This window comes from Bacillus rossius, chromosome 2, assembly GCF_032445375.1.
Source record: "Bacillus rossius redtenbacheri isolate Brsri chromosome 2, Brsri_v3, whole genome shotgun sequence".
Classification (NCBI taxonomy): Eukaryota; Metazoa; Arthropoda; class Insecta; order Phasmatodea; family Bacillidae; genus Bacillus; species Bacillus rossius.
Window position 1 is genome coordinate 132,341,160 of NC_086331.1, and position 26,788 is coordinate 132,367,947.

A 26,788-nucleotide genomic window follows, 5' to 3' on the forward strand; every position below is an offset into this window, starting at 1 on the left:
CTTTATCTTCATTTGAATTTTTACTAATGCTAAACTAAACAGAATAGTCCACAAATTGTGGCAAATTTTTACAATAGTTAATTTGGAGGTGTTTATAATACCTCATCAAAACATGAAGAAACGTTGATTTTTCTTAAAATAAACCATATACATTATGTGGTTGTGAGGAGAATTTTAACAAATAACATGTTAAAGAATCAATAAAACCAAAACATAGCACCTACAAACATTAATATTTGCAGACATACCATATTTACTTCAATGCAACGCAACTGGAATGAAAGACGATGCCTACATTTTACTGTTTAATAAGGAGAATAGGCACCACCCATCAGGCAGCCATCGTACACAATGTAGGCACCACCTGCATGCAGGCACCACTTACAAGCAGACAAACAGAAACTACATTACAAAATTATAAATAGATAAAGCAATCATCAAATACAAAAAATATAAATTTGCATATGAATAACATCAGCCGTAGCACATATTTTTACAAATATTACACACAATGAGACTAGTGTTTTTTTAGAATTAAATGCAAGGGATTCAATTGAAGATGAAATAATAGCTTTGAATAAGTAAAATGCCCAAAATTGGATTATTTTCGAGTTTGTATTCAACTAAAATTTATTAAGTTTCTGGATAAGGTAATGTTAGATGGTAGTAGTTTTGTCATTGTTAAGGTGAACCAAGCCTACAAATGCAGGAATGTCACTCATGTAAGTAGCAGTCATGGTAAGTTGGAAATTTTCCAATGAATTTTTAGGTCATCAGCGAACATTGTGCCCTTGGATTGGTTCATCACTGTAGATATTGAAAAGTAAGGAGAAAGGGTACCACTGCCTTGTGGAACCCCAGAAAAATGTATATCAGGAGTTAAAATTTTGTATTGAGAGACAAAAATCTTTTATTTAGATAACTTAGTCACTTAAATCAATATCAGCTCATGTATTTAGTAGAATGTAATGATTGACCATCAAATGTCTTAGCTAAATCAAAGTAACAAGCATCAACTTAGTGTGTTATTACTTAAAAATAAATATGTTTAAGAAATTATAGTTTCGTTATAGTGGTTTTACCAGTTCTAAGAACATTAGAGCATCAGCAAGTCTGTTTTTAAGTAAAATTCAAGATTTATAAACATTTTATTGAAAACTTAAGTAAACCCATTTAATTGATTTAGGCCTGTAATTCATAATTCTTTTTTAATCTATAATTTAAATTTTTTTTTTAGCAAGCGTCTATTTGGAAGGGAGATACCACTACTAACTACTAGCTTAAAATATCAGCATCGCTCGCGCCATTTCAGAGTACACCAATCCCTCGCATAGCACGTCTTCAATTAATGCGAATTCAGTTAGCACAATGTAAATTTTACTGCCCTAGTCTCGAATAGCACGTCTGTAAATTTCAGTTAGCACAAAATCGCCACAGGCTAAAAAAAATCTCGGAAACGACGCGACGTCAGGTATGGAATTCGAGGGGGGAAGAGTGGTTTGGAATGCGAGGGGAAAGAGATGCGCACACAGATAAACAAACACCGGGCCGTACTGTTGATGCCCGGCCGCAAACCAGGCCGTACCGTTGATGCCCGGCTGCAGACCAGGCCATACCGTACAGAAACCAAAGCAGATGAAATTGGACACGTTTTTTTAAAAAAAAGCAAGATGATAGTGTTAATTTCACCCCAGAAAATATTTAACTAACTTTTATGTTTTTTATATGTACATATTGTACATACAGTAAACTCCCGGTATATCGCGCCCCGATTGATCGCGGAATCGGGTATATCGAGGGTCAAACCATGTCCCCCAGTCAGAAATGAATAATAATAATGGAATAAATGGTTGACAGCCGATTAGGATAATTTTGCGTTGTAACTAACAAACTAAGCATCGGGCAGAAAAAAGCCTAGGCGTAGAAAATGTCCGCAGTAAAATTCTAAACAAGATATTTCCGTACATTATTCCTCTATCTTGTAGGGTTTTCAAATTATGGTCCAATCCAGCCCAGTGATATTTTCTGAAACACTAGTTCTTAACGTCGCTTTATCTCACAAATGAAGCATCGGACAGGGGACCTGATAAAGCCCACCGTCCAGCGACATTATCCAGCGTGACTCGGCTGGGGATTGATGTTGGATAGGCTTGGTTGTCGGCAAGCGCTGGGTAGGGAGAGGCGAGCCGAGAACATGGAGAGAGGTAGAGATTAGAGCGGGCAGATACACCAGGGGGAGTGGGGGAGGGAATGTGTTCACGCAGCACACAGGCAGAGCATGAGTCACTTGACTGAGCAGCGTCGCTGCGTACAAGGCAAAATCAGGTAGTCCGGTGTTTAAAATTCCACTCCAGAATCTTAATTGGTACTTTACTGGACATTTGTATATAAATGTTTTGTTACAACTTAAACCTACAGACGTAATATTATTGGGTAATTCATTGTATTATACAAGTTCATCTTTTTACTTTGGTATAATGTTTTAACATTAAATAGTAAAGTAAATCGGCTAGCGTATTTTTAATCTTTGCCCAGGAATTCCCAGTGGTCCAATATTTACGTGAACCATACTGTACCACTTTTGCCGTGAGGTAGTAAACAAGTCCCGGAAATGTTTATGTGTAGCGGTCTCCCGACCTTTAAACAGAGGCTGGGGAATATAACACTTGCCGATCCGAGCCACACACACTCAGCAACTCGACACAGCGTTTGGTGAAATAAGTAAAGACAAAGTTTAACACGGTTTTTAATACGGCGTCACTGATTGCGCTAAAATTAAATTGGTGCAATTTTTGTTTCCCACATGTGACCATTTATAATTTACTGTAAGCATGGATAATAAAGTTTAACCACTTGACACGATAGACGATTCTTTATTTTTTATTGTACGAATGCTAGAATCGTTTTTTTCCTGTATCTGCGGCCTGCTTCTACAAAAGACAAGCTATCTGTAAGTAAATCTAGAATTTTTATTTTGTCAATCAAACTCGGTACTTTGCGATTCATATTCGGTTTGAAGTATCACTACGGCCTTTCTTTTTAGAAGACTTTGACCACAGAATCGTGTGTAACCGCACACACTACACTTACTTTGTTACGGACACTGACGAAGCAGATACTGTGGCTAACACCACGAGACTGGCAGCAGCAGCTTGTGTGCCGCACGTGTGTATGGCGGCGTGTGGCGCGCTCGTAGGCCGTGCGACAAACTGTGCGCGGCACGCGGAAAAATAAAAACCATTCAACATTTAATATTTATCTTTAAAATTTATTATTTTTATTTTTTCACCCGTGTTTAGTGGAAACTGCGGATGCAAAGTCCGCACAAAGGCGGGCCGTCTATACTGTGCGTGCTTGCCGACCTATTAGAACACAGGCGGTGTTTTATGCCTTTTGACCTTGGTCACATCGAAACATCGCGGTTATGCAACAACGCGGGTAAAAGTTATGTCCCCCGACAACCGCGTTAAATAGGGAGTGTACCCGTATTTTAATGTTATGTTTGTGCTCTAGGGAAAATCTAAATCTGTTTATCTGTTAACTAATTTGTTTACATAGCCGCTTTTATAAGAGGTGTGCATAACAAATTAAGTGTTTACATATGGCTGTGTGTTTTAAAGTTATATAAAACCGGTTCTTAATTTCATAAAAGTGTTTTAATTTTAAGTTTTAAACGTAATAACAAAGGATCCAGCTGCTTGCAACAGCAGGCAGACAGATGCACGCGCGTGTTGAAGGTCACGCCTGGGCGGGCAAGCCAACCTGCTGACTGACGGTAAATATGTTACCACTTATCTCTCGTTACACTGTGCCATGTTTTCTTTATCTAACGTATTCGGTGGTAGGCTTAAAAAGATAAATGATATGACATATGCATTTTCAAGTATTATTCTACGGATTTATATTATGTAAAGATTACTTCCCTACACATCTTGGAACACATTAAATAATTTAGCCTTATATTTATGGGGACTAATGCTTCAGAATACGCGATTTCGATTAACACGAACATTTTTAGGAAAGAATTAGTCGTGCTAAGTGAGGGATTGGTGTATTGCTAAAATCTTACCATTAAAATAAAACTGATTTACTCCAAACATTTTTATTAAATAGACAAATTTTTCAGGTTTGTTTTATAACAAAGCTGTTTAAGAATGATATTTTTTAAAGTGGATATGTGTAGGCCTTTTTAATTGTTAGTATAGATCAAGTATCTGATTTTTAAACTATTGTATTAGTGTGTTAGAGTATATCTTTCATCTTGATATCACACTTAATCCTTTTCATTTCACGAGGTAGACTATGTGTTAAGAGTGTAAACGATGGAATAAACATAGTTAAAATTAGATAGGCACGTGTTTTAACAGTTTTTGCATTAAGGATGTTTCACAATGCAAGAAAATATTATTTTTTGTTTTTGATTTTTGCCCCATGTATTTTTAATTTTTTCTGCAACTTGTAAAATGCTAGGCAAATATTAATCAATTTTTGCCTGGCTTATATTACGCTTATTCACAGGTTTGTTATCTTTTTTTTCCCTCCATACAAAGTAAATATTTTTTTTTAGTCCCAGTTTTGAAATACTTATTAAAATCTGGAATTAATTAAAATCAATCTTTACGTTGTCGTCATAGGGCCTTCCATGTGTTGCTCGTACACGTAGGAGGAAGGTTATTGGGCGTCGCTGTATGTTTGGTGGGCATACGGACCCGGCAGACAAACACTAACTCATGTGTGGCTGAGACACTATAACACTTTCCCCTTACCTCCTCGAACCTCGTCGAGGTTTGAGCGTCGGACACGCTGTTACGGTGTTACACCCCAGACCTAAGTAGGCTCTTAAGGCTGTCTATAAAGACATAAGCGTGGGTGCACGCACAGAACACTAGCAGGTCTGGCAGAAGTGTTGTTATTCATGCCAAGCTACATCAGAAATAAACAGTTGCACAAGTCTCTACGTATTAAACTGTAAAGAAAATGCCACTGGCAATCGAACTGGTGTAGGTGCTGATCAGGCCTCAAAGCTGTCTCTGGTCGTTACGTTTGAAATGCTCAGTAGGAGCTTAAATTATATAGGTGCAGCAATTCATCACCTGTAGTAGGCCTCAAGGATAGAGAGAAAAGGTATTAATTATGAGTATGGTTGTTGAACGATCAGGTTCATCAGTGATGAAGTCCTTGGGTGTGTCGGCTGCATCCTACCCCGTGGCGGCAGTTATGGGAGACTGGGGAGTTTTAGAGGCAAGGTGATGGATGAAGCAAAGTCTTAATGAGTGTGTTAAACTATCTATAATCATAATAAAATTATAAATCTTTCTAAAAATATTATAAGTTTTACTATTGATCCTTTATAAGGCTTTTGAGCAACTTAATGTACATTAAAAAATATATTATTGCAACACTATCTCTTAACTAAAAGTATTTAAGTGTTATGTTTACCTTATAAAATTCTATTTAGAAAAAAAGTAATTTTTGTAAAAGTAATTACTAAGTGAAATCTTGGTTTTCAGGTATGTTTAAATAACAATAAAAATTGTTATTTGTGATAATAGCATGAAGCCTGTGTAAATGAAAACTTTTTCTTAACTTTATATTAATAACTAGCTTATATGAAGTTAGTTAGCAGTTTGAAACCTACCATGTAAAATTGATATGTATTTTCATTATTTTATAATTCTGAATAATGTAATTAACGGAAGGTTATGAATTTTTGCAAATTTTATTAAATATGGGTTTAAAAAAAATTATTCCTGATCAAAATTCTTTTAAACACTATAAATTCATCCATAGATTGTGCCAAAATACCTCATTTCTGGCATTTCCATTTTAAATCATGTCTTAGTTTAAAGTTTATTTAATTTTTTTTTGATCTTACTAAATGATATTTTCTGCTGCGTCATCCGCGCAATTCTCGGTCCGTGCCTTTCTGATGTCGGCGCGAGGCATTTCCTGAGCCCAGGAGCTACACCCTGTTTGGTGAGTTACTTCGGTCTATTTTCCCTCCCCGAATTCCCGTTTGTTGGCCTTTTCGTGCCGACTGTGTTTGACTGTGGAAGCGTGCTGGGCCCATAACCCAGAGGTCCGTGGATCGAAACCATGCTCTGCTACCATTTTTACTGGTTTAATTTCCTGAACCAATTTCTCCTTTTGTAAAACATGAAAAAGATTTGCTGAAATAAAACTTCGGACTGAGCCGGTATCAATCAGTCCTGGAATTTCGTGTTTGCCAATTAAAGTGCTTGCATAAGGTAATACTGTGGGTAGACCTGCGAATATATTATGACATGTCCTCTTGCCTGAATTTTTAGGATTTATGCAATTTTCACAATGTGCCATAGGGTCTGTAGAATTTTTTACCTTATCTGAATTTGTGTACATTTTGCTATTTTGCCTTCTATGAGACTTGTTTGACTTTTGCGATCTACTTGAATTTTTTGTGTATTTTTGTTGTATAGTGTGATTACCCCTTGGGTGGTAATTAAATCTGTTAATGGGATTTACTCGGTGCATGTGGAGTAGTGACTGTATTGCAGAAATTATCTGAAGATGATTTTTGTTTAGGTGGCACTGAGAAATTGCTTTCTGGCCACCTCGTTACTCGTTTTTTTGGTTGTTGTAATAATAATTTTTCTGTCTATTTAGTGCGGCATTGCTCAATCACATGCCCGGGTCTTTTACAAAATGGCCTCTGTTGCTGGTGATGATTATATCCACTCTGGTGGTGACTAATCATTTTGTTTTGTTTTGGAAATTGTGTTCATGTTCTCTTTTCTCAGTTGGGGTTGTGACACTGACAGAATGGGGTGTCGATCAAGGGAACTCGGGTACCGATTCCTTCGGTAGTCGGCGAATTCTACATTAGTGGCATGTATACACAAGCGGTCTAGCTCCGCAAAAGTATGTGGTCTGCTTTGAAAAACTGCTCGTGATCGCTCTGCAGGACTAATTCCATCTAGGATATTAGAAATGATTTCGCACTCTGATGTGCCTAATCGAAGGACTCCAGCGGCCTCCTTAATGTCAGCAATGTATTTGCTTAATGGTTTGTCTTTCTGTTGAAGCCTGTTATACCAATCAAGCCGCAGGTTTGTGAGCATGCGTGCCGGAATAAAAAAATCTAATATGTCAGCATGGTACTGATCAAAGGTTAGGTTATTTTCTATGGCCAATGAGGTTCGTTCGCTGAGAGGTGGGTGGGTAAGGGGAAAAACTATCTCAAACAATTCTTTATCTGGTAGGTTGCATTTTTGGTGTAGTTTGAGCAACTGTCGCAAAAACTCAATCAGTTTTTTAGGATCCAATCCATTGGTTTCCGGGAGATTGGTGAGTAGTCTTTCTGCTGGGTGGGCCATTTTGTGTAGAAATGGGTTGTTTGAGATATTTGTGCTGGGGATCTTTTAAAGTTTCACAAGGATATGAGAAATGAACAGAAACAAGATGTGATTCCGTCTGAATATAATTTCTCCATACTTACGAAACTTATAACAGATATTAAAAAAAATTAACATACAATATCAATTACGTACTTAACAAGCTCTCAGGTATATTCAGAAAGAAAAAAAATATGGGCTGGCCGTAAATTAGATTATAAAAAGGTTTCATAAAAGAAATACATAAACTAATAGAAAAATACAAATATGTTTAAACCATCCCAGTATACATTCTTAAAAGTCCAGAAATGATGTTTATATGATGAACTTTGTCTGACGGCGTAATTTAAGAAAGTTAAAAAAAAAAGTTTATAAATACAGTAGCACCGGAGGTCGGTGCTTCGCTTCCCGGAGATCAGTAGTGAACATGATGCCAGGGTGCCTGTTTGTTGTTGAGGAAGGGTGGTGAAAATGCCAATTCGGCATCCGGCTCTCGGACCCTTTCAGACAGGGAAGTTGGCTTCTAGATTCTGATGCGTCACCAATCCAGATCTGGAGCTCGTGAATACGCGGCTGGCGCGGATGTTTCCACCATTTAGAAAAAAGTTATTTGAAAGAAAATAGCTACTATGTTGATTATTGTACAGACGGACTAAACTACATAAATAAATTTACAGGGATTGCATCTCTTGTCTAATCGACTACATTGTCGGTTGCGGCCGGATGGAAGTCTTGTAGTGCGTCTCGTCGATCCGCTGGTAATCACAAACAGTCCGTCTGGAATCGCGACGCGAAGAGTCTGCTGAAGAGCCGTGTCTCGTAATTAAAAGTAAATGTTCAATCAAAAGTGAAGGGGGAGACTGGGGCGTCCGGACCGAAAGGTTCCAATTGGCGACGCATCAGAATCTAGAAGCCAACTTCCCTGTCTGACAGGGTCCGAGAGCCGGATGCCGAATTGGCATTTTCACCACCCTTCCTCAACAAAAAAACTGGCATCATGTTCACTACTGATCTCCGGGAAGCAAAGCACCGACCTCCGGTGCTACTGTATTTATAAACCTTTTTTTTTTAACTTTCTTAAATTACGCCATCAGACGAAGCTCATCATATAAACATCATTTCTGGACTTTAAGAATATATACTAGGATGGTTTAAACATATTTGTATTTTTTATTAGTTTATGTATTTCTTTTATGAAACCTTTTTATAATCTAATTTAGGGCCGGCCCATATTTTTTTCTTTCTGAACATACCTGAAAGCTCGTTAAGTACGTAATTGATATTGTATGTTAATATTTTTTAATATCTGTTATAAGTTTCGTAAGTATGGAGTCATTATATTCAGACGGAATCACACCTTGTTTCTGTTCATTTCTCATATCCTTGTGAAACCTTTAAAAGATCCCCAGCACAAAAATGGTAGCAAAGCGTGGTTGACAGAGAGAATGACATGCGCGCGCAAGATAACGCGCGCTGCGTCAGGGACGATGTACGAAGGCCGCGCGGTGTCTAACACTGCGCGCAAACAGTCACTGCGGGATGTTAAAACTCAATATAATTTTAAAATTTTAAGCGCAATATTACTACAGGGTGTACCAGCGATCAGTTTACAATATTAATAATACAAAATTGAAATCCAAAAAAAGTAATTAATTTTTTTATATTTTTTTATATTTTATTTTAGGTATTCCTACTTGACTTAGGTATGCCTATAGACCAAACCACGCTCTGCTACCAATTGATATGCCCCTCGTGCCCTAGAATTATATTATTTTAATTTAATAAAAAAAAAGGCATAGGAAACAGCTGAGCAAAATAATAAAGAAAAACACAAGTATTACCAGAGGGGGCACGAGGTGGTGAACAAGAAAATTTTATACTCCCTGCACACAAGCAACTTGGGAGCGAGTGGATTGTTTAAATATATAATGGTAAATGATAAATAAATAAACACTACATAAGTAGCTTGGTCTATAGGTTTCCTGTTTTATTTAAAAAGAATTAAATTAATCTGTTTTCCTTTTGGTTTCACAATAAAATGGTATTCACAATATATTAAAGTTATTAAAAGGGGGCCGGCCCGATATTATTAAAACACGTTATATTATACTGTAAACAACAGAACAATCACAGAAACAGAAATTTGAAATATCCCTCCTGACATATTATAGTTATTATTATAACTTTACATATTCTGATTGGTTAAGTTCTCTATGTCACTGCTCGCTGGTAATCGTTTAAATAATTGGTTTTGCTGGCGGTAGGGAGAAGTTATATTTTAGAATATCACCCGGGGCTTCAAGTTGGACATCTGGCTGGGAGGAAGCTTTTCTTAGAAAGAAATGAAATTGGAGGTCCTGGACAACATGATGGGTGCAATTTCGGCACCCAAATGTTGGACTCTGTCTGAAACACAAGCCAAATTCCAAACGAATTAGACCTGCTTCCAGACAGTCAAACACAGTCAGCGCGAAAAGGCCAAAAAACGGGAATTCGGGGAGGAAAAATAGACTGAAGTAACTCACCAAACAGGGTGTAGCTCCTGGGCTCAGGAAATGCTAAAAAACGTGCCGAAATACGTCATTTCCGGCACATACTCCCCTGCCTGAATGCGGAGCATAGAAAAAAGATACAAAACTTATACTCGTTAGTGAGGCAAGTTACCAGGTTCGCCTGTATCCTACTACTTACATAAACGCAGAATTAATTCCATGACCTTTGACTGTAACACCTTATAGGTCTAAAAACACGTTTATAATTAAATGGGTCCATTTAAAACTCAGTGTAATTATTTAAAAATAAATCCTTAAAATCATTTAATAATAAAAAAGATTAAATTTAAAGTTTAAATTTAAAGTAGCTTTATGCTTGCAACTATTTGTCGTTTCTATATTAATGAAATGAAATTCATCCCGTTGAAAAAAAAACCATTGTAACCAAATTATAAAGAAAAATAAAATTTCCAAAAATAATTTAAAATTATAGTAACAATTAAAAATAAAACATGGTGAAATACCTAATTTCCGGCACAAGATACTATTTGTTGTAGAACTTTAAAATCTTTGCAGATAATTTTTTTTTGATATTTTGGTGACCACGCACTAACTGTCACGCTTGTGTGGTGAGTGTCATGTATTCCATTGTAAACCCAACCCCTTCCTAGTCATGACTTAGATGAGCACAAAGTTCAAAGCCCTCTGAAGTCTTGGAAGTTCTGTCGATCTGAGCTTTTGCGAAAAGCTGTGCAGTGTGTGTTTTTCAATCTCTACCTATACTTTCATAACATTATCCTTGTTTTTATTTTTTTTGTGAATGGTGCTTTACTTCCTTTTGGAGAGCTAATCATACTCATTCTCAAACAACATTGCTAAACTGAAAACAGATCCATAATGACACTGCATGCTGACAGAATCATTCCAATGTTTGGAAGTGGGAGGTGGCCCGGAACAGTGTGTGTGTGTGTGTGTGTTTGTGTGTGTGTGTGTGTGTGTGTCCTCTACCATGACACACTGCAGTAATTAAGGGCTGAATTGGTCCTGATTGGTTGTTTTTGTTAGGACTGTAAAGTGTAAAATGTTGTTTTTAACTTGACATTTTTTACGTGACAACGTCTAATAAATTGATGAACGCCGGCTGCATGCACAAAAAAATGTCCCGTTACACACATTGTACACTTGCGCCGCATCTATCTCTCTTCCACTCGATTGGAACTACCATCGATTTGACTTTTTCAAGGCACATTAAACCTGAAACACTCCCATTCGTTTCCTACTTTTCCTATCATCATCCTATCCTTAACAGAATAACACAGATTGGAAGAAGTTAAATAGCAAACATGTATAAACGTTATAGTTAAAATAATCTCTTGTTAAAGTAATAAACATATTTGAATTAATGAGTGCAAATAAAAGTAAATTTATCAATTAAATTGTAGATTTCATTTCACTCCTTCTTTGTACCCATACAAAATAGTGATAATTCAATAAAAATTATTCAATTTTATTCATAAAAGTATGGAATCATTTCATCAATGTTTTGTTATGATGTTGTGACGTTAAACTATCGTCCGTAAACCGACTTTACAGACAACCAATTTTTTTATGCTGAAGATGTTCTCTACTTAAATGCCTTGTTACACAATAAGTACTAAATTATCACATTATTCTTATCATTTTGAATTCTGATTTCAGGAGCTCAAGAAACACAATGTCAAAGATGTGGTCCGCGTGTGTGAGCCAAGCTACAAGATAGATGAATTGAACAATGAAGGAATTGGTGTAACTGATCTTGAATTTGATGATGGGACACCACCTCCAAGTAGGGTATGTAATTTAATTTAACTTTTTGAAGTAAGTTAAGTAAAAGTAGTTTGTTTGCCACTAGAGATTTTGTCTGGCTTATATTATCATATAAATATGGCACATAAGAGAGAGATAAAAAATTTCAGTCTATACCAAAAATTAATTAATTTCTGTTTTATGTCTCTGAGAGAGAAAAAAACTTGGGAAACAAATTTTCGACAAGGTTTGTCAAAGGGTTGCCACAATCCCATAACAATAATGTAGACAGCGTAACCCTAAACCCTTTGCGGTGAACATCACCTATAGCCTTTGAGCTCCAGGCGGCTATACAAAACTCTTATCGCTTTTATAGTTTCCTGTCTCTACCGGCTTATGAGAAAATGCTAGTTACATTAGAATATACTTAGTATTGAAGATTACCTATTTATTATTATTTTAAAGTTTATAGAAAATTGTGTAAACAATTTTTACATCACTATTGTGAGTGTAATCAGTCATGTTTTTCAAATATCTTTATTTACATTTACAGCATACTATTTAAATTTTTAAAATAAAAAAAAAAACATTTCCTTTTTTTTATTTATGATTGTAAGATTAAAACATGAAAACGGTAATAAAACATGTTTTACAACCTTAAGCAGACAACAAAACATCCATCCAAGTTATGTTTTATGCAAACAATAATTTTATATTTGGTATGTTTGTAAATACTTAATGTCTAATTATTACTTCAGTTTTCTTATGCCCTAAAAATGAACTGACATGTTTGGAGAAAACATGCCTAATCTCAGGTTTTTCTTGGAAACACATACACAAGTTATTTCTATTAAAATACCTGTATACCATTTTCATACCACAAACTGCCAAGCATTGAAACATTCTACAATGAAATAATACCATTGAGGCTTCAAGTATTTTAAACCATTTTACAGTAATATTTATAGCTGAAGGCGAGTTACAAACTGACAAAGGACAAGTGTATTGTAAGAATAGGCTAGCTACTTGCTTGGGAATCCATACATTGTAAATAAACTCGCTCAACTCATCGCTGACTGCTCAAATGAGTAAAGTTAAAGATGAGTATAATTTTTCACTACTTGCTGGGAACTTTTTTTTTTTTGCTACTAAAATCTCCGTAACAGTTGAAGTGCAAAATGATTAAAATATAAACAATATTGACATACTTACATATATGTACATACACTATATATATATATATAAAAACTGAGCATAAAGGAATAAATAGAATAAAAACAAGACTTCTTGTGCGTGAATAAACACTGAGCTTGTGACATCATGTTTGCACATGTATTAGTTTTTTCGTGAATGAGAAGGTAGTAAACTCACCCCATTTATTCTTGTCAACTACATTCAGAGCATTTACTAGTTGCTTGCTTGCTTGCTTGCTTGCTTGCTAAACTACTCTGTGCGAACAAGCTTGCTCAATAATCTCTTTGTCTTGCTTACTTACCACTCCCTTTGTTAAAGTGAGTAAAGTTAAAAACTGGTCTATTTTACTCGCTAGTCACTTGGAATTTCTGTGTGTTATTTGTCGTTGAAATTTCAATATTATTTGAGGTATGAAATTGTTAAAAATAGACAATATTGGCATTGTTTCATTAAAATTTTTAACAAAAATGGTAACATGAATTCAACAAACAAACTTCGGCTGCAGGTTCATCGTGGCATAATAATTTCAAAACAACTAAATGACTTGCGGTCTAAAGGGCTGTCCTCTCCCTATTAATAAGTTACATAATTTTCAACAAAAAATCTATCTATAAGGTTTTTGAGGTTAGCTGCAGATTGGCCTGTATTTCCTGCATCTACCTCTGATACAAATAATTATCTAAAATACAGTAAACTCCCTATTATCCGCGGGCGGATGATGCGTGGTGCGGATTATCCGCGCATGCTACGAAAAAATACAACACACATGTAAATCTGTATTTTATTACAAGTGAGCCAATTTGAACTCTACTGACAAGTGTATTGTGTGCAGTATACAGTAAAACGCCACAGGCCTTCTCGAAACTCACGCAGTAGGCTGGCATGCATTGCTATTTTTGTCTCTGTCGCACTTTGTTTCTAGTTGTATGGTTGAGCACTTATGTTTATATTACTGAAATGTATTATATGTTAATTATTCAGTAAAATTTTAAAATTATTTAAAAAAAATTACTGTTAATTGTAACTTTTACTGTACATAAAGTTTAGATTTTTAAGTTGAAATTAATGTTTATTTTTTTTGTTTCACATTTTCGGCTCTTTTGCGAATTATCCGAGATTTTCACTATCTGTGGTGGCCCTGCCACTTAATTTCGTGGATAATCGGGAGTGTACTGTACTGTGTTTACTACCTTGCCCGGGAATTCAGTAACACTGCTATTACTTTGCAGCCTATAGTTTTCCTAGATTTGGAACCTTCCTGAAGGTTTTCTAGTGTAGTCTGTTCTATGTTCCACTACCAAGCCATCTTACTTGCAATAAACAATACTTCAAATCAACTAATCCTACTAAGTTGTGATTGGTATTTCATGCCTTTCAAAATTAGTCCTGTCTGACAAATAAGATTTTTCATTACCTGTCAACATTCCCTGAACCCCAATTTCAGTTTCATCCAGTTTGACCCTACATGTACCCTGTAACTTACAAGACTTTCTCATCAACTGCCACTCCTGAATTTCTAATCCTATCCTTTGTACCACACCCTATTTTACTCAACCTCCCTTCAACTACCTGGAGGTATTTTCTAATTCTTCTTGACCTATGTTTACACTCATTTGCCTCAAAAGCTTCCTTGATTTTTCTTTAATTCATGTAACTATCTCTGTAATTTTCATTTACCTTGACATGAACTTCGGTGATCTGATGTACCTGCCTGTAATTTTCTGTTAAATTTGCAATTTTATCTTTGTTTTCATGAACATACTGCCCCACAAAAATGTTTTCTTTAAAAAGGCATATAACCTTTTCACATTTTTCAAATCCTGCCTTTGCTTCTTTGGGATGTGATTCATTTACCTCTACCCATTGTGTTTCAATCTCTTCCTATTTCTTCTACCTTTCCAATTATTTCCTGTCTGAAATTGGTTAACTCCCTTCGAATTTCCTCTTCTCCCTGTTCAAATGTTTGTGACAGTTCTTGCTTACGTTCTTGTAGTGTTTGATGTATTATATTTGTTGTGTAATTTCTCTAGACAGATTTGAACATTTTAATTATGCCTAAATTCAACCCCTTCCCCCTCCATACTTTATAATTGAGCACACTCTTGAGGCATGTTCCACATTTCCCAAAGTTTCTGGGCTATGTGGAAAATGTCCACCTATCTGTTCAGTATTCAATACGTCTGGCTGATTTTCTATTCTGAATCCTCAGGAAAACCCAGACATTCTTCAATTTTGACACTACCTGTACTTCTACAATAAATTACCAAATTTCTTTTTGATATCAGAATAAACAAACTACTGCGAAGTTCATCCTTAGCCAAGTTGCTGTTTTGTGACGTCTGTCCTACGTTGTTCGGCGTTTTCGGGCGTTGTTCATGTCCCGCGAAGTCCCACAATGTTCAAGTACTTGGCACTGGATACTGAATACTCTGGATCATGTTGCCGATGTTCTCATGTTTGTAGAGTAGACACCTTAGACAATTTACCAATGATCCTGAACTCTTTCACGGCACTTCATTTTCCCAAACTTGCACTCTTTATAACTTACTGATTTAGTTAAATATTTCGCAATTAAAAATTTACTGTGCGACTTCTAAAAATTACTTTTTGCCAAACAGTTATCAATAAATTTAATATAAAAATGTTGAACTATAAAAATCTTTCAGCATCGTAAGCATGATAATGGACCACCGGTTTTATCCAGAGTGAAAACGTATGCACTACAGAAAGAATGTAATGTTTGGTGTACTCCAAGAGTCTTGCCTGGTTATGTAAAAGAAATGTCATTGTGTTCTCGGCCTGTTTGCAAACCTCAAAATTTCTGATATTTTCAACTTTTGTTTTTAGTTTATTTCATGTTTTAGGTCTCTGGGACACAATTATTTTAGTGAACCCTTATTAAAAACTTTTATTGTGTTTCCAATTGTAGCAAATATTCCTGATATTTTATTGGTTTGTACCTGCCACACTTTACTGTGTTTAGGTGGTAGATGAGTGGTTTGAGCTGCTGAAGAACAGATTTCGTGAGTCACCGGAATCGTGTGTGGCGGTTCATTGTGTTGCGGGACTTGGCAGAGCACCAGTAATGGTTGCCTTAGCCCTGATCGAGCTAGGTATGAAGTATGAAGATGCTGTGGATTTCATCAGGCAGTATGTATCCAACAATACTACTATATTTTGCCAACTAGAATTTTTAAGATATTTATACTTAATCATTTATTTTTCACAACAAGAGTTGACTGTTTATGGAGTTAAATTAATTTGTTGGTTTTCTTACAGCAAATGTTATTAGTAAAATCTTTACCAATAATTTATGTATCATTGATGCAATTATTTTCACTTAAAAATTTTTTAATTCTTTGGTTATACAATTTAAATACTTAAAGAATTTTCTTTTCCTCCTGTAGTTAAATTTTTGAGCTCTTTAAATATAAAACATTGATCAAGAAGCCCTGGGTGTTTCTGGAACTTTCAATGGAAATTTTAGGAAATAGTCTGTTATGAGAAACAACTTCCAGTTAAAAACAGATTGTCATAAACAGCTGCTTACAATTCTAAGCATAGTTATCAAAGTAGTTGCTTGAATGCCTTTTTTGGTGAAATTAATTTTTGGTTAAATGACTTGGTCTAGTGCCTATCAGTCAACTGTCTGCTACCAATCAGTTAACTGTCTGCTACCAATCAAAGTCAAATCATTTTCCTACCAAGATAAAATGTCATTTCGTCTGTGAAATGATTGTCGTTGAAATTATTTTTTGGCTTACTTTCGAGATAGTGTCAGTCAACTGCCTGTTGCTGGTGTTAATACATTTTCCCAGCGAGATAAAATTTTGGTTTGTCTGTCAAATTACTGTTTTAGGAAATTTATTTTTGTTGTTAACTGAGATGTTTGGAAATAAAATTGTGAAACAATCAATTTTGGTTGAAAGCTTACAGGAAGGACAATATTTGTCCCAAAAACATTTAACTTGAAAATAGTTTACCATCATAGTGCATTACATGGTTACAGGGAGAAGTTATTTAATTGTTTGATTTTTATTAATTAAAAAAAAGTACATTTTGACTTGCTGATTTAGAATGTAAATAAATATTGTTTTGCAGTCAGTTGTATTAAATTTCTGTATTAATTGATACAGTGGCATTTAATTAGTATGAGGCCAAGGAACATTCGAAAGTCATTTAAAAAGCATATGTTCTTTTTTTTATTACATTTTATCTTGTTCAAAAACTTTAAGGTATAAATGTTTGGTTGTTTGGAGATTTCAAAAATATACAGTAAAACTCGCTTAAGATGTTCCCGCATAATACGTTTTCCCGTTTATAACATTTAAATAATTATTCCCTTGATCACTTCCATATATATCTCTGATGTTAATTTTTCCCATTCAAAACGTTTACATTTATAAATTCTTCCCGCATATAAGGTTCATCATTTCAGGAATAAAATAGTGTAATAAAATTTTTCTTTACACTCTTAAACTTTATTTATAATTAAACTTTTAGACAGTTGTTTCAAAACAATAACAAACATAACTGCCAAAACCTTTACTGCATGCAGCATACTGTTACGATATATTTTTCAACCATCATCTGCTTGTATTCGTATCCTTTGTGAGGCTGTTCCATCTGTACACCATTTCCCTCATTCAAGGCATAACGTCGACGAATACACAACAAAAACAAACCACTAGCATTTTGTTGACCTGATTGCGTGACATGTGACGCAACTGTTACAGCAATAGGAGTAGCTAATTCAGTTTCATTGTTTGTTGAGAACTGTGGTAAAAATTTTATATGGTGGATGTAATGAATATATTTTTCCATGTTTGGCAGGACTTGTGCTGTATTTACCAGTAAATTGGGGTGACTGAAATGCTGCCCCTTGGAAGGGCAGCCCTTAAGGATTTTTCTGGCAATGGTTTGTTTGTACAACGACTGGAAGGGCAGCCCATCCAATTTCTGAAAACATGTTTCTTTAAGAGTTTAAATAATCCTGAAAACTTGCCCCTTGGAAGGGCAGCCCATCAGGATTTTTCTGACAGTAGTGATTTTGAAAGGTTGTCTGAATGGTTGCCCCTTGGAAGGGCAACCCATCAGGATTTTTCTGACAGCAGTGTTTTTGAAAGGTTGTCTGAATTGTTGCCCCTTGGAAGGGCAGCCCTTCAGGATTTTTCTGACAGTGGTGTTTTTGAAAAGTTGTCTGAATTGTAGCCCCTTGGAAGGGCAGCCCTTCAGGATTTTTCTGACAGTGGTGTTTTTGAAAGGTTGTCCGAATTGTTGCCCCTTGGATGTGCAGCCCTTCAGGATTTTTCTGACAGTGGTTAGTTTGTAAAGTGACCTAACGTAACCTAAACTACAATGTATGGTATTTATACTTTTACTATTTTAACCATGATTGTATTTATGTATTTATTTTTCAGGAAACGCAGAGGTGCCATAAATGCCAAGCAGTTAGCATACCTGGAGAAATACCGTCCGAAATCTCGCCTTAAGCTCAAGAATGGCCACAAGAATGGTTGTTGCATACAGTAATCACACCCTCTCTTGAAAAATATGCCTCATAAATATTGTAGTTTTCATGAGGTCTTGCATTTGAAATATTTGATAGCATTTAAAAGTGGGTTCTGTATTTTAGAAGAATAAGAAGGTAACAACAGGTGCCTGAACTAACTATACATGAATTGCTATCAGAATTTGTCATCCCTCTCTCTAGACCGGTTGCCATTGACTATGTAAGAAGTGGGCTTTACAGAAGATACTTTGTTACTTAAAAAGAAAATTAATTTTGGAAAGTTAATATAACTAGTATTAACATAAACCATTTTCTTCCTTCAAATTTTTTTGCTGTTATAAGGAAACCATAATATAAATATCTATTGAATTTCACACATAAATTTCAGTCAATAAACTTGCATGTGGTGTTGAATTATTATAACTAGTTATTTATCATGTTAAATTTATTGTCTTTAGTTATTTTGCACATTCAATTTTTTTCTTTTTTTGTTTATTAATTGCTAGAATTTATATTTGGTACTGGAAAAAAACAGTATTGTTTTGATGTTGGAACAAGTAACAATTTATTTTTCATACATATCCATTAAAATGTCTTCATGTGATGGAACAAAACTGTTGCAGATACAGTGAGATTCTTTTTTTTTTGTTTGTTTATTTTTTAACTTATTATAATAAATAATTATAGAAAGGGCAGGACAAAAGAAAATTAGGAATATTAACAGCAGTGTCTGGTTTAACATGTGAGAATTGAAAATTCTGAGAAAGTAAATATTATGGTTTTACCATAAAACACTAATAATATTACAGTGTACTTACTACTCTTTTTCTGATCTTCCATGTATTGTTACTTGGTATTTTAATAAAAATAAGTTACATATAGTTCGTTGGCTTCATTTTCTACATGTGTTTTAATAATTCTCGTTAATGTTCAGTGTTAACTATTATTTTCTACAAAAGCCCCGTAATCCTTAGATCATGAGCATTTTTGTTTTGGGTTTTTTGTTGCATTTTTAAAACTAGCTTAAAATACTTCATTTATGCACAAACTTTTGGTATGAAACTTTTAATTAGGTACAAATTTGAGACATGTATGGGTAGGAAACTACATGTTAAAAAGGAAATGTGATAAAAAATTGTTTGGCATAGTTCTAAAAACTTCTAGAACTTGCAGCATAAAAATCTCTGTGTGGCAATTTTTATCATCAAAATGCAACATTTTATACTGTAGTAAATTTGTACAATATACTATTGAAAACAATTTTTCCATCTCTACCTTTTGTATTGGGAAGACGGGTAAAAAAACTTTTTCTGCAAACTATACATTTAATTTTATTTGTTTTGATTTCCTAAAATGTTAATATGCAACTCTTGAACACAAGTAGAGCAAAGAATACTTTTGTGCTCTTCGAGTCTATTCTACTGCGCTTTCAAATAATTAAAAAAAAAAAAAAAAAAAAATTATTTTTATATCAGGAGCTTCAACTCTTTTCCCATGTAAATGTCTTCCTTAATGAAGTTGTATCCCATTAAGTAAGTTCTTTGTTCTTTAAACCCTTGCTGACACTACATTTCACAGTTAATTTATCTGAAAGCATTTGCATTTAATCGCCCAGTTACTACTCAGCAATTTTGATGCAAATAAATAAATGGTGCTGTCATAGGCCAGTTCAGTCACAGAATGTCTTGGCAGAATCTTATGATCTATTCTTGTCTTTTGGTACTGAGTGTGAGTCATTAATGCTCAGAATTTGTGAACTGATTATCTGGTGTATTGTTCCAGCAACTTTCATCTCTTTGTCTTTGATGGTGTCTTGTGTAGCCAAATAGTAATAGAATTTGTGTGGCATTTTGTCCTTTTAATTTTGCCAGTTCAAACACGTGAAAGTTTCTGCATTCATTTATAATTCCATTTGTTTTATCATCAGTTAAACTTATTATGTGTGTTTATTGATTTATGAATAGTATTTCAACAAATTGGTTAAAATACCACGTGAAAACACTTCCTTTGTTTCTTCTTACAATGGCAACCTGGTTTTAGTAACAATAAATAAAGATTCATACTTGCATAAATTTAAAGGTGTTTCTTAAATACTTAAGTGTAAAACTGCTGTTACCAATGTTTTATTAACTAATGTACCATTTGTAACAATTTCAATTATGTATATTTGAAGCTGGTGATTGACATTTTAAAATACTGCAATTTACTAGCAGATGTGTTTAAATTTAAAGAATGCTGTGTTATTTTAAGTGATATTTTATTTTAAATAAATTTGCCTATTGAATGGGATTTACTTTTTAAGCCATTGTAGAGTTTTTTGTGTTAAAAAATTTCCACCTATTCAAAAAGCTTGTTTATCTGAACATGATAATTTTCTAGCACAGCATGTAATTTTAATTTTTACATATTGTTTTACCAATATATTTAGTGGAGGAGATTTCAAGTGTATTTGAGAATGAAATTCTTAATTTCCAATGTTTCTTGAGTAGAATGCAAGCAAGAACTATCAATACTACTGAATGGTCTAAAAGTTTCAGCTTGTTACTATTTGTGTGGCTATATATTCATGGAAAAAATCATTGTGTTTGAAGTGAACAACAGTAGACATCCATCCTTATGTGTTCTATACCAAAAAATTATATACTCTGGCTCTTACAGACTAATAAATTACTCCTTGACCCCTTTAATGTGTACATGTACAATATGTTTTCAAAAAGTAAGGTACAGGTATATTAACATTTTCATTCATAAATGGAGATGGACAGAATTTTTTATGGTCATATTGTTGCTGTGGGCTTATTTCCAATTATGATTTATAATTCATGGCCTACTTGGGTAGATTGTACCATCAGTCATCCATGTTGATAAATTCATATGATAAATTGGTGATAAAAATTATCTGTGCATGACAGAATATTTAATGCAAGGTAAGAAGTAAGAAATTAATATTAATTTGATACACGTACTAAACTATTATAAAAATGGCTTTGCTGTAATAGTAAATAAGGGAAGTGCATAATGGTGTCGATTGGTGGAACCTTACTTTTTGACATCCTGTGTTGTAGCATACTTTGATGGTGATTTTGTCTAGTAATACATGTTTATTAAAATATCAGTGTTCAATAATACAGATTCAAATTGAATCGTATTCTTTTGAACCTATGTTTAATTACCATTTTTCCATGCAAAACTGTTAAATAGTTAATTTTGTTTTCACTGTTAAACTAAGACTTACTAATGGACAAGTTTCATCTGTTAAGTCAAATTTTAGATATGAATATTATTATTACTATTATTTTAATTGTTGTTACTATTATTTGTAAACTACTATAAATGGGCATGCATGTATGTGTTATCATCAACTTGTAATCAAAACTGTTTGGTGCCAACTGGATGGAAATGCAAGATTTGGTTTCTGAAACTTTCTGCAAGGGGATAAGTGTAAAATTTGAATAATTACTTACTATGTGAAATTTATATATGTAGTGTAAAGTAACTATTTTCACCATTTTATTTTCTTTCATTAACATAAGCTAAAGAAAACTGCAAATTTTCAAGGTACTGATTGCTGGCCATAGCTGATAAAATGTTTTCGTAGATATTTTATCTAAAATATTTTGTACTATAGTTGATCCTTACTATAACAACACTTTGCTTTACCACAAGTAGTTGTCTCCATTGCAAATTTTTTTTCTAACTTTTGATTGTATGCTGTCTCCTTTTTACATTTGCTTAATTTTTTATTGCTTTAGCTTATATATATGTAACCTTAATTAGAGTGAAGTTTCTTTGCATATAATACAATTTTGTTTGGTGTTTGTCAATGATTTGCTACTGAGCATAATTAATGAAAATAGTCATGCGGAAATTTATTTGTTCAGTTACAGCTTTATTTCCGTGATTAATTATTGGGATACTTTTAGGTCAAAACTATTTGAATGATTTTGTGGCTTTCGCAGTAAATTGACCACTTATTGAAATTGATTATTTGTGGTCAGGCATTCAGCTAGCTCTTGACTGCTGTTGCCATTACATACAATGTAATTACTACAGCCATAATGTGTTCCAAATAATAGTACCTTGTCAGTACCATAATTTCCATGTGTTTCAAGATACATGTACATGTTTTCTTTCAGTTTATGTATCTAGTTTAGTTGATGGTATTTTGTAGTGTAGTGCCAGTGGTTTTATTAAATAATATTTTGTTGTCTCTAAAGTGTGCACTACAGAACAATATATTTTAAATGGAAAATGATTGTAGCTCTGCATTTTATTTCTTAACTTTACTAATTTCATAATTAAGTGTTCATAAAATAATTTACATCACTTATGCATTTAAGAAATTTTTAATTGTTGCGTGGTTCTTGAAGTGATTTTGAAAAGTTTTTCCGCAATCTTTGATAACTGCTAAACTCGTGCCGTAAACTAAATTTTCAGGGACATTATAATGTATTAAAAGTCAGGTGGCACAGTTGTTTCACAAAATTGTTATTTTAGGGTTTCCAATCCGAACATCCTGATATTGGTTTTCCGTGGTTTTCTGAAATAGCTCATGACAAATGCCGAAATGATTCTTCACCGTATGTCATGGCCAATTCCTTCCCAGAAAACCTGGTTTAGTTTGTTAATTAATTGGAAAAAAATTTCGAAAGTTGCAGTTCAAGAGTATAAGTAAGTGCTCCCAATTTGTTTCTAATTTAGAAATAATATTGAGACTCCATTAGTTAAACCAAGTAGTTTTTATAATTTTTAGAGTATAATAATTTTGTTGAAGGTACTTCTCGTAATATGAGCCCCTTAAAGCACAAGTAGTGTAACATCTTGTTTGGAGATATTTATTGTTTCAATATATTTGTTATACAATGAAGCCACTGAAGAAACTTGTGCTGCTACCTGTGCGGTTGGTAGGTGAACTAAAACTTACACAGTTGTGCAGTTAACAGTGCCAATTTTTCTGAACAAGATCCTATCCCTAACTTAAAAAAAAGTGGAGTTACACCACTTGTGCTTTAAGGCCCTCAATGTAAAGTTCTCTGTCAACAAAACACACGTCTTAATTTGTGCCATGGATGCCACATGCAGAATAAAAAATTAATAGAATAAAATAAACTGAACTTGAAAAATAACTATGATGTGACTAAGGGGGTGGACAATAACAACAAAGATTAAGTTGAAAAATAATTCCAAGATTTTAATATCTAACAGTTAAAAAATATTACTCCACTTGACCAAAGACTAATACAATACCCTTTCATTGAAATAAATTGGTCAGACTGATAACAAAAATTCAAATTATCTTAAGTTTTCTAAATACGTTTGGCACAGTCTATACCAAAAGTTTATATTTTTCATTTGAATGAAGCTTACAGTTTATGGCAAATTAATTATCTGAAGATTCTATTTTAAAAGTTTCTGGCTAATTCAAAATCTGTAGTTCAGAAGACATTACACTCAAAACGTATAGACTGTGGATGTTCGTGCTTGTTTTTATTTATATATATATATATATATGTATATGTATGTAGTTACTAAATATAATAATTACTAAATATAGACCTTGGGGCACAAAACACGGATTACAATTAATAGTTTGTTCTTTTGGCCGCACAATGAACGAGAAATTACACTATCGCTGTGGTGTAATAGGGCCCAGATTGCGGTGATGTCACTAAAATTCGTGACAAACAAATCTTTTCAACATGGCCTGATGCTGTCTCTGGACCGTACACAGATGTGCTCACAGCAGGTGATTTGTACAATAATTTATATCACAAATTGCAGTTATTTCTTGCCTTGCCTGTCTTTTAAAGTGTAATACATATTAATACTTTAGGATATGTTCTTTAATTATGAAACTGTTTAAAATAGAAATTAAAACCACATGTAGAAGTGTTCTGCAACCTTGATTCAGATTTCACATTCAGGCAGCTTACATGAGGAAAATTACCTAAACCAAAATTTATTCAATAAATTGGCCAATCCTTTGAATTTTTGTTAATCTTCTAGGACATAAATCATATTTTTTCCAAGTTAATTTGCTGTGTAAAATTATAAATTTGGCATAATTGCTACAGATACATATTTTATTAGCTCTACTTGTTACAAATATATTTAACAAAAAATTTTACAAAATTTCATGCTATTGTTCCTTGTAAAACCTGATTGCTGCTGGAGGCAAAAATGCTTTACAAAAGAAATCTTTTGTGTAAATGAGGTAATTCAATGAGCTACAGATATTAGATTTTGCTTGAATTTAATGTTCATGGAAACCTGTTATAAAACAAATTTTCCTGATAATTGCTGTTCGAACAAAACATACAATTTAACATACATTTCCCTGTACCTACACAAGCCTAGTAGCTTCAGAATATTACATACAGTAGAATCTTGTTATAAAGTACACCAATAAAGCCTCAACTTTTGTACTTAGTAATGAAAGTACTTTATTCTGAAAGTTACCTTTAAAACTTAGTATTTTTGAATTTTTAAAATATAGTATGGGATCAAATGTTACATTAGCTTGGAAGCAAATATTTGTAAAACAAGAATTTAAAAAAAAAAAAATACTGAACTTGATACAGTAGCCTAAATTCTAGGCCTCCATATATGTACGTACAAAATTTATATCTTATCGAGCACAAAATGACAAATTGGTTGAACTATTTTGCAGATATGTACATTTGAGATAGAATTCCCTTGTCCTCTCCTAGGCGAAGTCTCTTGCGACCAGCAGATAATGATGACTGTTCATACAGTTTAAATTTTTTTCGCGATCTTTTATTATTGTTGACAGTGCAGTGGGCACTAAACCAAACGACCGTGCCACATCTGCATTTTACCTGCCTTTGTCAACTTCTTTTAAAATTACCACCGTTTTCTTTCAAAGTAAACTGATTGCGTTTCATTTTATCTTTTTGGCCATCCATCCTGATTAAAATATTCAATCAACAATATTGTTTGCCTCGCGCCATGCCAAATGTAAACAAACCTCGCATCCATAGATAACGATAGCACCACACTAGTAGCGCGCGTCGCAAGCATGGCTATGCCAGGCGACATTCCTATCTTAATGGCAACACAAATAAAGCGTGTCGGCCAGGTTGTGACACCAAACAGTTCAAAACTTAACGTGCATAAATTAACATTGGATATAAGTTAAAATATAATTTTTATTTAACGTTTGTATCTGCGTTAATAAAAACTTTTAGAACGTGCGCTACAAATAACCAAAAGCTGCGCAGCTAAAAACAATTGTCTTGAAGAGAGGCGAGACAGCAATCGATTGTTTAGATCGTCTCGTGCACTAAAGTGTGTGATCCATGGAGGAGGAAGAATTGTGCGTTATACTGTACTATGATTCTATGAATCGTTGAGACATTGTTTGTTTAGGTTTTATACTTGTTAACGATTCTTGAAAGCGATAAAAATTAATCATAATGTACATTTATATTTAAGAACCCCGCCGCAAACACAGTAACAATTATGTATAATTTTCCTTATAACTGGAAAAGAATGGTCGTTGTAATGTAAGGTAGGATACGTTTTTAATGTTAAAGTGAAATATGTTTACATTGGTGTTTTGAGCGGGAATTTAAAATAATACGTTGAACTGAAAGATACATTATTCTGAAGTAGTGATGGGAGCAGTGACAAATTTTGTTCCTGTGACATGCCGTGACCAGTGACATGAAAGTCACAGTGACATTGTCACTGTTAGTTACCTTGTTGCTAAAATGTAAAACCGGAGTTTTTTTTTAATAAATATAGTGTAACATAATCTCCTAATAATTGTATATTTTTATATATGTGACATACAACATGTAATCATTGATAAACCAAATTAGTTAATAATTTATTGGAATTATTAACTATGCATTTTAACAAATGAAATAAATATCGTCTTTATTATTTATAAATAATTTTAAATAAAATATTTTTATTAAAATATAACATTAATCATCACATTTTTTAATAATACGCAAAACACGAAAACTGGGAATATCCTACTTCACCGAATTAACAGTGTTTGTTTGGCTTATTTTTCAATTTGGACAGTAACATTTAGTTCAGATTCACAAAATTTGTAAATCATTTAATGATTTTGAAAAGATTAACTGGACACACCAGTGTCGCATACCTCGCCGAGAAAGTACTCGTGTGTCACGTGTCGCTGCTGCGGCAAGTCACCATTAATTTCCCGGCGTCGTTACTCTTAGGGACCTGCGACTCGCACCGCAGTGACACGCCCGCAGCGACTTGCGCCAGTGACACGCTCTGCAGCGACACGTGACCCGTGACATGCCAACCGCGCCGTTACTCTTAGCGACCTGCGACCCACGCCGCAGCGACTCGCACCGCGGTGACACACTCGTAGCGATACGTGACCCTTGACACGCATCGCAGCGACAAGCGTGAAGAGACGTGACATTGGCCCT

The 26,788-nt window shown here is 34.1% G+C and overlaps 1 protein-coding gene across 1 annotated transcript in view; it reads left to right on the forward strand.

Moving 5' to 3' along the window:
* LOC134529852 (PRL-1 phosphatase-like) overlaps positions 1–22,613 on the forward strand; it is a 40,657-nt gene extending 18,044 nt beyond the window's left edge. Inside the window, exons 3-5 of the mRNA XM_063364364.1 lie at positions 11,561–11,692; positions 15,825–15,991; positions 18,262–22,613. Coding sequence (XP_063220434.1) covers positions 11,561–11,692; positions 15,825–15,991; positions 18,262–18,373 — 411 coding nt within the window. The 3' untranslated portion in view covers positions 18,374–22,613. The remainder of the gene's footprint in view (positions 1–11,560; positions 11,693–15,824; positions 15,992–18,261) is intronic.
* The last annotated feature ends 4,175 nt before the right edge of the window (positions 22,614–26,788 follow it).